Source organism: Simochromis diagramma, unplaced genomic scaffold (assembly GCF_900408965.1).
Source record: "Simochromis diagramma unplaced genomic scaffold, fSimDia1.1 OVJJ01000304.1, whole genome shotgun sequence".
In the NCBI taxonomy this organism is placed as follows: Eukaryota; Metazoa; Chordata; class Actinopteri; order Cichliformes; family Cichlidae; genus Simochromis; species Simochromis diagramma.
In genome coordinates, this window is record NW_024387030.1 from 7,083,740 (window position 1) to 7,099,302 (window position 15,563).

At 38.4% G+C, this 15,563-nt stretch overlaps 1 protein-coding gene across 3 annotated transcripts; it reads left to right on the forward strand.

The window, feature by feature from the left end:
* Nucleotides 1-98: 98 nt before the first annotated feature.
* On the forward strand, nt 99-14,259 carry asxl2 (ASXL transcriptional regulator 2). Of its 3 annotated transcripts, XM_040041974.1 has the most exons (13): nt 99-320; nt 2,038-2,120; nt 2,326-2,328; nt 3,045-3,153; nt 3,381-3,522; nt 6,554-6,672; nt 7,524-7,644; nt 7,932-7,991; nt 8,609-8,769; nt 9,040-9,136; nt 9,244-9,349; nt 10,679-11,411; nt 11,723-14,259. In XM_040041974.1, the coding sequence occupies exons 1-13, from the start codon at nt 264-266 to the stop codon at nt 13,517-13,519; spliced, it is 3,588 nt and encodes a 1,195-aa protein (XP_039897908.1). In that variant the 5' UTR covers nt 99-263; the 3' UTR covers nt 13,520-14,259. The 3 variants fall into 3 exon arrangements, with proteins under 3 accessions (XP_039897908.1, XP_039897910.1, XP_039897911.1); XM_040041976.1 differs by lacking the exon at nt 2,326-2,328; XM_040041977.1 differs by lacking the exons at nt 99-320; nt 2,038-2,120; nt 2,326-2,328; nt 3,045-3,153; nt 3,381-3,522 and adding an exon at nt 3,773-5,834.
* Nucleotides 14,260-15,563: the final 1,304 nt, after the last annotated feature.

The following is a 15,563-nucleotide window of genomic DNA, read 5'->3' on the forward strand; positions in this document are numbered from 1 at the left end:
ACAGTCTTAAACTCATTATTATATATATATATATATATCCTCCTTACTCGTCATAATTGCAGCTGGCAAATGTGTAAATACATGTGGGAAAGTTGAGGACTTGGAATGACAGCTACATACAGTAAGATGACGTTTCTTTTAGAGTCACATGACTCTTTTACAGTAAGTCCAACATGGCAGACGGAGTGGATCTTACGCGGTAACTAAAGCAACATTTTAACTGAAACAGAAATTGAAGACTACTCTGCAACAGGACATTCGCAATGAGGGAGAGACAGAAGAAGAAGAAGGGGAGGACGTGGGCGGAAGCAGCGAAAACGGTATTCTTGGTGTTTTATGTAGCGTTTGTTGTGGTTGTTTTCCTTGAACGCTCCCACTTGTACAACTGTGTTTATGAGTTCACGACCTGCTGGTGAAGATGAAATGTTGCGTGCACCGCGCAAGGCCTGTGTTGACGGTTCGACATTTGGAAAGACCGCTGTCACTACTAGCCTTGTAGCTTTTATCAAGTGGCACCTCAAAGCATAAATACAGCGAAATAAATATAAGTCATGTGCACCCAAGCATGCCTCTGAACCCACTGTATGTGTTTTGTGGGGATAGTAAGGCTGACAGGTCTCGTAGGATATTAAGTCCAATGAAGTAACCGTGAAGTAATCACGCCAATGTTGCGCGCTAGCGCGACTAGCATGGGCTAACGCCTGCTAACGCAACTCTGTTCGTCAACAAGTTTGATTTGTATTATTTGGAAATAAACCACTACAAAACCTCCTGTTTCCGTAGTTAAAGCAACCCAAGAGCAAACTACTTAACTACAAAATCGATGACAAAGTCCGTCTAGTCATGCCAGCGTTTTGCAAGAGTACAATATATGTTGTTAGCATTGAGCTAGCTGACAGCATAGCATGCTAACGAGTATAAAATTATCAAAACGTCCAATAGTAATTTATAATTTAAGCACATTGCAATCGGCTGTAACGCGTTGCGTTAGCTTCATACAGGTATTTACACTTAATAGTTTGCGCACAGCGTGTAGTATGCTAACTGCATAGAAAATAAATAGCGATAACGTTTGTAGGACTCATAAAGTTATGTTTCATTGCAGTGCTCAAAACACTAGCTAAAGTAATTCAAGGTAAAAAGTGTAAGCGCTACATCTTAAGGTCACCCATAGTATATTTTTAAATTACCGATTTAAAGTTGCTGATATGATGTTATTATTATTATTATTATTATTATTATTATTATTATTATTATTATACTGTTATGAGAAGCTTTTATTGTCATGTTTTTTTTCAGCCAACATTCAGAGAAGTGAGATGTTACAGCATAAGGTGGTGCATCCACTTCAAACCCAAATGAAACTTACAGCCTAATAATTTACCACCCCTTATTTATTACTAGACGGATTCTGTGCATTTTCTCCAGAGACTGCAAAATATTCATGCCAAATATATTTCTAATAGTGGAAAAAAGAAAGAAATACAAAACACAACTGTGCTGTGCTTGTTGACTGGATCATTTTAACCATAGTACAAACTAGTTGAGTTTTTGCATAAATTGCTCAGGCTTTAAGCTAAGATTGAGGAAATCGTCCTGGATCAGGCAAGTCTTGCATCGAAAATCAATAAAAATCAAGACAAAAACCCTAAAAAGGCACACAGTCATTAGAACAAATAACAATTAGTAGATTAAAAAAAAGCTTCAAAACCTTTGCCACTTCTCTGTCAGTCAGTCATGAGCACTTTGCAGTTTAACTGACAGAGAAACAAATGGATATTTATAGTGGTTATACTTACATAAGGGGAGCCTGTACCTCCTACTACAGATAAAATCCTGTTAGCTTGCCGAACAGTACAGAAATATCTTGGGGAGTGAGGAGTGTTGTTCCTATGGTTATTTATTTTAATTTAATTTTACTGATGTGTAAAAAATATCTTTAATGAAGTAACCTTTGGGCTGCCTCTTAATTTCTGAATATTTTTCCTTTAAATAATCTATCAGCAAAATATAATCATCTGCATTTTTATTTTCTAGGTTCTGGAGAAGTACCCTAATACACCTATGAGCCATAAAGAGATCTTGCAAGTGATCCAAAGAGAAAGACTTAAGGAAATAAGGTACACAGGTCCTTGTTGTCATAGCTTTGGAGCTGCAGATACACTTCATATCTGAGACATTTTCATGAGAGCACAACAGGTGTCATCTGTCATTTCTCAGCTGCTCATATCATGTGCCTTTTTGTTATTCACATAGTCACAGTTACTTTACTCAATTAATAATTGTTTTATTTCTTTTTGTTTCACTTACACTATTCTCATCCAGAAGGTAAGAAAAAGTAGCCCCCACCGCTTATCTTAACAAACTCACAGCAATGCAGGTTTGTTTGGAGTTGCCTTTTTGCATGTTAATAGGAATAACATGTTCTAGGTGAGGTTGCATAAAAATGCAATGCTACGTTCATAGTTTGAGCTTCCACAGCCACCTGTTGCATAAAAATTACATTTTCATTTTTTTTTCCGAGTAATTAACAAAATAAAAATTAGAAATATTTAAGCATAACTAGAGTAATTTCCCAAAAATTAAAAATAGACTTTTGTTTTTTCTAGTAATTATATTGTTCAAAGCCTTATGTGTTATACTGTGTAAAGCAGCACAAATGCAATTTGACAAAAAAAAAAAAGTAAGGTTCAATTTGTCAGTCTAGATTTGTGCATGACTTAAGCAAAGCTTGACAGATTAATTTTTTTGCAACAGGCATTTTTATGTCAGACCCCTTTATTCTGTGAATATCGGTCCATCACTTTAATTAGATGAGCATTGGATCAGTTTTCTGCAGCTGATTTCTCATAAAGCACAGAGCAAATTTCCCCTCTAACAGCACTGATGCAAATCTGACCTAAACTCACACATGTTTTCCTGATGCATGATAGCAGCTTCTCCCAAGTTACCAGACCAACCTCTCCCCTTCCTTCGTCTTTTCCCAGCCATCTGATTTATGGGGGAACAGATGTGTAAACTGTGTTTTTCCTCTTGTGATCCAGCGGAACTTCACCGCTGGCGTGTCTGAATGCAATGCTGCACACGAACTCTCGTGGTGAGGAGGGAATCTTCTACAAAGTTCCGGGCAGAATGGGAGTCTACACATTAAAGGTTTGTGAGACACAAGGCACTGTTTATTACTCAGCCAATACAGGAAAAAAGAACTAGCACATGTTTTTCTTTGCTAATTGCAGCTTTTCGGGTACCTGGACACAAATTAAGTTATGAATATACATGCCGTAGCTGGTCATTTTCTTATTTACTTCTGCTTAACTGTTCCTCCACTCTGTTTGCTGCATAAAAATAACATGGAGTCTTTTGCTCTGTTTTTCATATAGAAGGACATCTCAGATGTGGTGAAGGAGCTGTCTGAAGAGGGCTCTGAGGAGAGCAGTGACAATCTTTCTGACTCTCGAAGCTCAGAAAACAACAGTAGTGCTATCAGTCAAGAGGGCAGGAGAGGAAGGTGGATGCGAAGAGGTATTGTGCCCTTGCATACAGGTTCTTTAATTAACTTACACATGACCATAAATTTTAAAGTCACTTGTTTGGAATGAGTTTCCAGACATTTCTTTGTTGCAAGATAATTTGGTCCTACCTTTACTGCCACAACATTAATATGTGCTGTCTGTTTGTAATCTAATTTGTAATTATGACTTTTTAAAAAAAAAAAAAAGTACTCATTGTAATTATCATAACTTACCATTGCATTGAAATACTTCATAACACAAAAATGTGTGCTTTATATAAAGTATTTTTTATTTAGCTAAGAATGATGAAGATTTTAGCTGTAACTGTGAATGAACATAATTGATGTAAAGCAGTAAATTCCGTTAAAGTAAATATTTGATAAGCAGGCTACTTAGCATCACATTTCAGACATGCCAAAAATTTAGTTGTACCTGATGTCTCAAATACAGTTTTGGTAGGTTTTTTAGTTTTAAGTGTTCACCAGGAATTCTCAGAGGGTAAGAAAATCATATTCTATCAATATTTAATGAGTATTTGTTTTTTAACTTGTGACAGCAGACTGCTCAGACATTATGGTCCAAGTCAGTGTATGAACTGTGCCAGTGTATACTTGTAGTAGATGAAATTTGCAGCTGTAATTTTGAAATGCACTGCAGAATGGCTGATTTACTCTACTGAATAGTATACTACAGAGTGAATAAATGGGCAGTTTGAACAGTCAGATTGTCTGCCATGAAGAAAGGGTCTCATTCTTAATAGCTCGATTACATATTTAGCTTATATTTCCTGCAGATTTCAAACAAAATTATCCACCCATCTTCCTCTGCTTATCCAATTTCGGGTTGCAGTGGGGCTGGAACCTAATCCAGCTATTACAGATGAAAGGTTGGGTACACCCTAAACAGGTTGCCAGTCTATCGCAGAGCTAGTTGATGGAGCCACACAACCATTTGTGCTCACATTCAACATTACACCTTAGATTTCCAGTAGAACTAACTCAAACTAGCTAACCTGGTTAAGCTAGTTTTAGTTGCATGTCTTTGGACTATGGAAGGAAGCTGGAGTTTGCAGTGAGAAGCTGATTTTAGATATGAAATCTAATTAACGTTTGCGCATAAGATTTTGGAAGTACCCACCATATTCTTTTAACACTTGAATATCATTATAATGTATCAGTGCAATCTCTGGAATGTTAACTATTTCCCATTAAAACAGTTTTTATGTGGTTTTTTTCTGAAAATAAACAAGAAGGTGATATGAGAGACACAATAAAGCACATTTTCAGCGCACTTAAAAATGTTCGAGGCACTTGGTTTTTTGCTTGTATATCTGTCTCTCCTTGCAAGAATTAACAGTAATCACCCTTCATCCTCAGATCAAATTTTTCCTGATATCAGTTTTCCATCACTTTAATATCTTGATTAAATTTTTCACCATGCTCATCACTGACATCGCTCAGATTTGATGGAAAGAACGTTGAGAAAACAATAACATCATATTATTAACTGATATGATTTGAGCATGTTAAACACAAGTTCTCTGCTCTGAGATTGCCAAGAAAATTCTGGCTACTTCCACAAATGTTTCCTGTGCTGCTGATCCAGCTGGCTACAATTTCCTTTCAAACTCATCGTCAACCATCAGTTCACGGATTTCAGGACTAACAAAAACATCTTTGTTGATTTTGGCTTCACTTTTCTCGAGACCAAACTTACATCTTAAATGTTGAAACACATTGCTGTGTGTGTTCAGTCATCCCAGTTGTCCAGTACTTGGAATGGCTTAACCAGATGAAAATTGTTTTCAGATTTGGGGTCAAAAAGTAAATTTTGAAAAAGTACCAAAACACTTATATAGATTTGAAATATATCACCATTATCTAACTTCCAGACCACCTATGTAGATTAACAGTGAATACTACTTAATAAAGCACTGAAATATGTCTTTACTAACTCCTTAAACACCTTTAGATGCAACCCCTGTTAACGTTTATTAAAGAGTAAGCGTGTGTTTTTTGCTGAAGTGTCATCACTGTTCATCAGTCAACAGAGAAGGAAAAAACCCCATCAACAGATCATAATGCAATAATGTTTGGCTTTTTTTTTTTTTTTAGGTGATTGTAGCTGATTGGTTATGCCAGTTAGAGTTAACACCCCCCTGTCAGCTGATGATGTAGGTTATTGTGGAAACACCGGAAACTAGCTCAAGTCGCACTAGACATGCCAAGTTGGAAAGTGGCTTTACCACAAACATAAAATACACCACCTCATCAAAAACATTTCCTGGAATACACACAGCACTGAACATGATGATAGCGAAAGGTGGGTTTTATCTTTGAGCTTTACTTTGTCCTTAATGCTGTCTGATAATTGTTCACCGAGAGCCTGCTGGCAGCGCACAAAAGCCACATTACAACGGTTTCTGATCTTTTGTGATTCTGTGGGGTTAAGATATTGCTTTATTGTGAAATGAACACCTGATTGTGCCTGATTGCAATGCAGTTTGAGAGAGGGAGCTTTTCATCAAGTGCCAATTATTTTGTTTTCTCAGGTTGTGGTCTTACCGATTCTTATTATTTCTCACTGCCACTTGAATAACTTAAGTGACGGTTAAAACAGGAAACTGAATTTTCTCAGTATGACCCGTGACCACTTCCTCATTATGCACAACTTAAAAGTACCAAGCAAATAACCTTGGTTTACAGCTGAGTAGGAGGGCTCTGATATTGCTTTATTTTTGAAATAATCGATGCAAAGGACTGCAAAGTCAAATGCAAATTAGGCAGCACTGGGAAGGAACTGCTGCAGAATGTAGAAAGATGTTCTGTAAGAAACAGAAGGCAGATAGTAGGAGGGGGATTGTTCTGAAGTTGAGCTCATTTTTAACAATATGATATTTTAGTAAGGTAATGTAATCTGCTTCTTTGTCTACAGAATTGGTTTCAGTTTCCCCAAAACAAAAGCACAATGTTATAAAGTCTGCACACCGCCCTCAGGAAATGTATTTGGTAACATCTGTTTTGTGCTTCTGTATTTCATAGTTCCCTCCAAGCTGCAGTCACAGCCGTCGTCTCCACAGCCTCGATGCTCGTCGCCGTCTGTCCCCACCAGTAAGCTCATCTCTCCCTCGCAGAAACACAGCAAGAAAGCTTTGAAACAGGTACAGCAAACAACATATATTTCTTGTTGTTTTTCTTTTTTAAACATACATTTAAGTTGTTAACTTATCCTCCCTACTCAGATGAGTAACATGAGTTCCTGCCACACCCCACTCCCATATAAATCACTCCCTCTGTGTTCTGCACTATGCAAATCCACCCTTTTGTTTTTACATTGGTATACAGAGTGTGGAGTCTTAGACTTGGGCTCTTTTTGGGCTACAATGAGCAATTAAATTGTTTTAATTGGCACCACATAACTCAATGGTAGTGTTTCAGCTGGTGTTATTTGTTTTTTTTGTTCTCTGTCTGACATCTTGCTGATTATTTCAAACATCAGGGAGAAATGCCTGTAGCTGTTTTTTTTGTTGTTTTTACAGTATTAATGTTTTCAAAGAACCCATTTCCCATTGGCTGTCTTTTGCCTTTTGTGTTCCATTTAATTAGATTTAATTTGATTGCACACATTGTAATTCACTCCATCTGTGCTGGTGTGAATTTGTATTCATTATTTGGGCGTAGGTAACACTACTGAAACATTACTGGACGGATCTGTTTATTGTTTCCTATTTTATATCTTATTGTGGTGGACCTCCTTTCTTTGCTTCTTTAAATGTGTAGAGAAATTTGTGACAAATTTGATCTGACTTGTTCTCAGATTTACAGCAAGGCGATGATTTATGCCTCTGTTATGCAACCTATGTTCCATTGCTCTGCTGTTATTTAGCTGTTATTTAACCAGGCAAGTGGCCCTTGGGGAGCAATTGCAGGGAAACAGAGGGTTACACATATTCACACTCTGTTTTTCTCATACTGCTGGCTATTTGCATCTTTCTGTGTTGTTCATTTTAAGGCCCTAAAGCAGCAGCAGCAGAGAAACCAGCGTAGACAGGGGGGAATGCCAACCTCCTCCAGTCCAAGACTGCTTCTGAAAACCCTTAAAGACATGGCAGATAACATTACAACAAAAACTGGTAGGTGGTAACTCTTACATTGCCAAATTGTTGGATAGTTTACTGATGGTAATTGCATGATATTACTCACAGTTTTGTAGATAGATGATGGATAGTGATGTAGTTCTGGGAATTATCCTGTTTATTATTGCAGGTTTTTATAGCTAGACTACAAAAGGTTATGTATCATCATCATCCAAACATGACTCATATAATTGGCAGCTTTAATGTGGAAACTGAAGCAGTCAGATCTCTGGCTTTCATTTCTCAGAGCATTTCCTTTAGCTCCTCTTCTTCTTTCCAAACAGATTTATGCCACCCAGTCGTACCCAGAAAGGTTCCCCAAAGGTCCAGTCGCCTCAGTGCAGGTAATTCAGACAACTGCTTTTATTTAAATCAGTTGTGTGGAAATGTTTATGATTTAATTATAATATTTAACAGAAAAAAGTTAGCAATTAGTAGATCACACTAACAAAATTAAGTTTCCCTGTAGTCCTGCTTTGTTTTTAAGAAGCAAATAAAAATACTCTTTAGGACAGTTAGGAGCACAATGGCACACAATAAGAACCTCTTAGTGTATTTTAAATCACTCCCACATTAATCAGCCTGATAGCACAAATATCCATTAGTATGCCACAAACAGTCACACACGCACTATTAATTCATATGTGAGTGAAATTTTCTAACATCGGGTTAACCAAATTATTTACAGTAAGAATTTTTGTTTCGAGTGTTAAGAATAATCTGACAGTTGGGTTTAACTTTATATGTTCAGCTTTTCTGTGTCTGCTTGTAATCTAGAATTAATTGTCTGCATAGTTATTTCTTAGGTGTAAGTAAAATTATTCTACTTTGACAGAAAACAGTTAAGTAAAACAAATTATTTTACTACATTTAAAAGTGAACTACATAATTCACAGTTGTTTCTTTGCATTATTGAATCTCCCTTGGTTTACATCTGTTTCCTGTTTTGTTTGTATCGCAGGGCAGATAAAACGTGCCAAGTATAAAATAGACGTGGAGACGCCAGACTCTATTTTGGTTAACACCAACCTGCGAGCAATCATCAACAAGCACACTTTCTCTGTCTTGCCTCCAGACTGCCAGCAAAGGCTGGTCAAACTTCTGCCAGAAGTAGACCGCCAGGTAGCCCTAAAATTATACATATGTTATAACGTTTGCTATTTATATTACATTAAATGTAAATGTGTAAGTAAAATTGTTGCTGTGTGCAGTATCTGTCAGTCATTATTTGATATATGCCTCATAAAATATCTTTTTAATCTCTGTAAAACATTTGTATGATTCTTGATGCAAATTCTATATCATAGGCAGAATCCAAATAAGGTCAATGTACCGATGCAGTGATGTTGATCGTCATGCTGTTAGTCATAACATTGTGCCTTCTCTCCTCAGGCTTGCATGGACGGCCTTCTGAAGGTCACTAGCTCTGCCTTAAACAATGAGTTTTTCACATCAGCAGCTCAGTCTTGGAAAGACAGGCTGGCTGAGGGTTAGTTCAAAAGCTTTCAGTTCATAACTGCAAAATTCAATTCACATTAAAAAAAAAGCACAACACCAAGGTTTACATTTGCTCTTTTGTGACTCTTCCATTTTTAGGGGAATTCACTCCTGAATTGCAGCTCCGAATGCGCCAAGAAATTGAGAAGGAAAAGAAAGTTGAGCACTGGAAGGAAGCCTTCTTTGAAAACTATTATGGGGAGAAGTAGGTTCTCTGTTTCATTTATAATTTCTTGATCCACTAATCCTACCTAGTTCTCATGAACTTGGACATCATACAGTATCTTGCTAATCTGTCAGTCCAGCTGTTCGGTCTCCACTTGGCAGGTGAAGATCTTTAGCCCCGAATAAGTGTGTCGTAGGTTTGGGGTTGTTTAGATGACCAATTCTAATATTTTAGCTAAAATTTTAGAATTTCTGTGTTCAGGGAGAATGAGTATGAGGCATGTTTGCTTGGCTTTTCTTGTGAGGACATGTATTGGTGTTATTGCTTTCCCGAGACTCTAACCCCACCTAATCCCAAGTTTAACCATCACAAATAAGTGTGACATCTTTATCCAAACCTTAACCTAAACCAACTTCTTACTTTAACTGTAAAAAACCCCATGTCTTCACTCTCAGAAAGCCCTTTGAAGGCTTTCAAAGAAAATGAGAGCCAAAAAGAGTTCTCAGTCTTACCAAAGGTCATCTAATCCTGACCTGGCAGAGTTTTTAATAAGATATCAGGACAGGTTTTATTTAATTTTCTTTATATACTGTCCTTGGTGTCCTGTATCAAATGACATCAGTCACTCATGCCTGGTCTAACCAGCCATGGCACAGTCACACACACCTTCAGTTAGTTCACTTTTACAGCTGTCATCTTTTCCATCATCCTCTAGGGGAACTTTAGGGGACATCAGGAAATTATATCTACAAAAACTGGCCTAGGTTACACTCTCCCTTAGCTTGCAGTGTAGTATTTTTTTCTTAAATATCAAAAAAGACTAAAATCTTAGTACTTGTAGTATTTACAAAAGGAAAATGGAACAGTCACTTTTCTTAAGAATATTGATTGAATATCTGTTTCTAAAGGATATTTACTTTCTGTATAACATATTGGAACAGATTAACCAAACAGGGCAAAATAGCATGTCAGTGCAATGCCCAGATAGCGCTCATAAGTGTCATTAGTTTTATGGATGTATGAATTTTTTCCAACAGTTTCACTTTTAATGCACAACTTCAGATTAGATTCTGTGATTCAAAGATTTGTCATTTGTTGTCAAGTTTGTTGTTAAAAATTAAGCAATTCATAAGAAAAAGAACAGATTGAAAAGTAAAATACTACAATGAATAAAACAATACTAGCTGATTAATAGTTTTTAGTTTGTTTGGGCTATTGTCATTTTCAAAACTCTTCTTGTGTATTTTTTAAAAAAGAATTTAAAAGATAAGTGTTTAATGACTTTTTCCTCATTCAAGAAAGACTTAATTCATAGATTTATGGGGGGGGTTTTCTCCCTTTTTCTTTGTCTCCCTTTCTATTGTACAGTTCGGGGCTCAGCTATGAGGAATCCAAAGAGCTGACAAAGGCTGATTTGAATCAGGAGTCTGCCAGGCCTCAGTCCCCCTCTCATCAGACAGGACCTGTCGCTCAAGCACTAGAGGAATCTAAGTGCACCAAGGACAGCAGCCTGACTGATGCTCCTGCAAAAGACGTAAAGCCAGCGCAGACATCGTCACAGGAGCCTCTGAAAGCACTGCCTGCTCAAAAAGAGCCTGTCTTTACTGCAGAACCCATGAAGACGCGACGCTCACAGTATGCTGAGGATCGGAAGATGAATACAACTGCAAATACTGGACTGGCGGCTGCAGTGAGAGCACCAGAGGTTGAGAAACGTGGTGAATGGAGTGCAGCATGTACAATGCCAGAAAAGGAGCGCAAGGAAGACATGAAGGAGGAGAAAACTGAACGCTCCCAGTTGTCTGTGGACAGCAGCCCTCCACCAAAGGCTAGTTCAGAGTTGAAAGAAGTTCAGTCGGTGTCTATGGTTAAGCCTGCTGCAGAGAGCGAAGAGGTCATCTCTGAGCCCAGTGGCTCCTCAGAGCCACTGAAAAGGAAGTCTCTCAGTGAGATAGAGGGTGAATTAACACCAGAGAAAAGACCCCGCATGTCTTCAGTTTCTTCAGTGTCTTCATTCTCATCTGCGTCTCCCTCAGCATCATCCATATCCAGCCCTGCTACACCAACTTCAACAACAAGTCAGAGGGTTCCACCACTAAAGGTAGGAATAAATGTGGCAGCTCAAAGTCTGCTCAGATCACTCTATTTTCTGAGCGGACCTGACAGGTCTGTAGCTTTATCTTTTCAGAGTTGGGAAACTATACTTGCTGAGTATATTGTTAGTCTCACTATGCTCCAAAGACTTAGAGTTTTCCCAGTAAATCCCAGAGTTTGTTGTTTTGTACGTGTGGGAAAATAAAATAGGATACAGCTTGAAGCCTATTTATATTGTTATATGTTTTTTTTTATTTATATTTTTTAGATATACAAATGGGAATTCATCTCCGTTTTGTTTTTTTTCCCATTTTGCAGATCCCAGTATCACGAATTCTTCCCTTGCCTGTGTCACCTAGCCAGATCTCACCGAGGACTCCCCTCCCAAGCCCACTTAGTAGCCCATGCCGTACTGGTGCTCGCACTTTGGCAGATATCAAAGCCAAAGCTCAGCTTGCCCGAGCACAACGTGCAGCAGCAGCAGCAGCATCATCTGCTTCAAAGGGAGCGGTGCCAGGCCCAGGGCCAGGTGGAGGCAGTAGTGAGCAGATACACCACTTATCCAGCCCGACATCCCCACAGGGATCTGCTAGGTTAGCAGCCACACAGTTTAGTATATCTTCTCCTTGCCAAGTGGACTCTTTTGGTCCATGTAGCCCAAACCAGTCTCAGAAGTACTTAAGCAAAACTGAAGAAAAACATACAAGTCTTTCTGCTGGTACTGTCAGTACAGGAATCCATAGCGTCCAAAAGAGTTCAAGTGTATCAGCACAACCATCATTGGTGCATGCTTCAAAGGAACAGGAAATCCCATTAACTGCTGGATCAACAACCAGAATCAGCTCCTGCATCCCTGCAAACAACCCGCTGGTCACTCAGCTTCTGCAGGGCAAAGAAGTTCCACTGGAGCAGATCCTCCCAAAACCGCTATCCAAGGTGGAAGTAAAGATGTCAAACTTCTCCTCTGGTAGTATGGGAAAGGCGTCACATTCTGCTGAGCACAGGGCTGAGAAGTTCAATACATCAGGCCGAGCTGGTGTTTTCTCAGAAAACACAAAACATCACAGGGAACTTCCTGACAAGGAGACTCAGGAGCAGATCCTACAGGCTCTAATGCAGAGGAAAGTCCAACAAAGTCAGCCTTATGGAGGGGGTGTAGGGCCTCAGTCACCTCAGTACAAAGTTCAGCAACTGATGCACGCAGAAGAGCGACAGGATCAATCCAGGATTTCTGTTGGTTTTTTGGGTCGAAGGAGGATGCCAAGGCCTGCCATGACAGGACATTACCTGCTCAATGTCTCCACGTATGGCAGAGGATCAGAGAGCAGGAGACTTCACCTGTCTGCCATTCCAAACACAACTGTAACCAGCACAAAAAGGGAAACCACAGAAGCAGAGGATGCAGCCAAGGAGGGCCAACCAGCCAGGAAGGTTTTTCTGTTTCCTTCTGGGGTCAAAACAGAGCAGCAAAGATGCTCAGTAGGCAAGTCTAATGAACCAGCGGGCTTTCAGCATCACTATAACATAAAGACTGAGCCTGGATCAGAGTATATTGAAGCTGGTGGTGATAACAATAACACCAGCGCAACCACCAAAGACACCAGCCCCTTTTCTCAGTCACACCGAAGGCACCTCGAACTCTGCAATAGTAATCAAGGAAACTCCGAGCCATATCTTACCCACGTGGATCCCAGTCACCAGCGGCCGACTGCCTTTCAATCCCAGAGAACACTCGATAATCAGGAACCCCCGGTAGCGTCATGCTACGGTGGCACTATCAGCATGTCCGTACCTCACACTTTGAACCGCAGCACTGCAGGCACCGGCTCTTCCACATCCTCATCAGAAGCTGATGGTGGTGGCATCCACGGGAGCGTTATGTCCTTCTCAGTGACTGTCACCACCATACCTGCTGGTCACTCATTAGACCACGGCCACCAGGGCGAGCCCTCACCTGAACAGTCATTCATTGAGGGCTCCAACATGGAGGACGTCCAGTCTAAATGCTACTGCCGACTGAAGGCAATGATCATGTGCAAGGGGTGTGGAGCTTTTTGCCATGATGACTGCATAGGCCCCTCAAAACTATGTGTCTCGTGTTTAGTGGTACGATGATATTAAATTAACAGTAACAAAAAAATGGTTAGAGTTGTATTGTCACAGCACAAAGCAGAAGCAAGTGTTTTAGAATCAGTGCATAATAGGCTGAAACGTGTTAAGTCACACTCTGGAGAAAACGGCTCTAGCATCGGTTCGTTGTGGGAAAGGCAAGGATTTACACTGGATGGTCTTGTTTTTCCACTAACATCTAAGAAAAGTTGTTTTGTGCAATTGTGTCATAGAAATGCCAATCCATTTTCAATCAAATGTTGTCAGATATGTGAGAAATGAAAACTGGCAGTGTTTGCACTTGGCTAGATTAGTGTGATATATTTTTTAAAATATATATATGCGTCTAGTTTTTTTTTTTTTCTTTTTGTTTTTTTTGAGGAGGGAAAATGAATGTTGCTATTTTTTTTAGAACATAATGACTGTTGTGCTTTAGACTGACACTTTTTATTATTGGTCCTAATCAGTTATGGTTTAACAGCAAAAAAAGAAGAAGAAAAAGAAGAAAAAGGGCGCTAATAATAATCATTTGATGTAGAGTACCTCCTATTTGGCATTTATGCACATGTGGCAGGGAAATGCAACTTACAGTAACTATTTTATATGAAACTGTACTTTTATTACTGAACACACTCAGATTTAAGAACTAGAAATGAACATGTATAGTTTTAGTAAGAAGATATAGAGTGATTTTTGAATTATACTTTATATAAATCAACCTGACTTGTTTCCAAGGCAAAGCACTCGAAAACCACCTGGATATAAAGTAATAACAGTGTACAGCACTTAAAATCAAACCTAAAGAAAAGAGAATCATATATAATTCCTCTATAATCCTTGTTGGTAAATTAAGATCTTTTCACTTCCAATGAAGGTCTGAAGTCACTTCCTACTGCGTGAATCAGCATTTCCTCCCCAAAAATCAGGTTTGTGGATATGATCTCCCTTGGTGTGGGATTTCTAATGCTTGTGCGTCTGTATAGATAAATCAGCAGTGGCAAACTTAATTTAAACACTCAAGGCGGGTGGAGAAAATGCTGACAATTTTGTTATTTTGCTGTATATACTTGCTCATGTATGGTATTTGCCTAGATGTAGAAATATTGTTATTTTATTCGTGCTGCACACCTTGCTTGAGCATAACTGGCTCTTTATTTCAAAATGTTTTTCTTTTTTTGTTTTTGTTTTTTTTACTGTGGAATGAAAATAGAGAAGAACAGTGAAATATGCTAAAAACAGGTACAATATGTCACCAATACATCAATAAGTGAGTGTAACACTTCACTTTAACGTGGCCTTTTTCCAGGAAATTAAGAGAGTGATCCTCTGTAATACTGTGGTTGGAAGTATTGTAAAAATGATATTTGTCACATATGTATTTAATCAACAGTAATTTGTCTTTGTGATGCACAACACATTAGTGGTGTCAGCACTTGTTATAACCTTTGCAGGCCCGTTATGATGATTTTAACATTAGTGCTTAGTGCGTACTGACTTGTAAAAAGGCCACTGTGTTTGAAGTGTTATCTCCAAAAGTTTTGTGTTTTTGCTGGTTACAAATATTGACACATCTACTATATTTTAGAATCTCCTGGAGGTACAAAACATGACCTCTTTTATAGCAATTATTTCCAAGGTAGTATGCCAAAGTCACCTTAAAGAAAACAAAAAATAATCAGAAGTTGTTTTTAAATGTCTGACTAGTTAATCAAAGTAATATATTTTAATTAATATATTTTAATATAAAAGATCTATTTGCTAATTGTTTTTGACAAATCAACAGGGTATTTACTATATTAATATATTGGCTGTCCCGTTCTTTCCTATAGTGTTTTTTTTTCTAGGCTGGACAGACCACCGTGCAGAATAATCACTTTTCAAATAGTCCAGGTATCTGATATTCTGTATGGTCCAGGTTTTTTAGTGAATCCATTGGTCTATATTTTTCAATGAAGATGTTGTCTAAAGTGTAGCTTTTACTTGTCTATTTGCATCATCACTTTATGAAAAGATAATGTTTTAATGCACCATTTAAAAGTCATTCAATTAA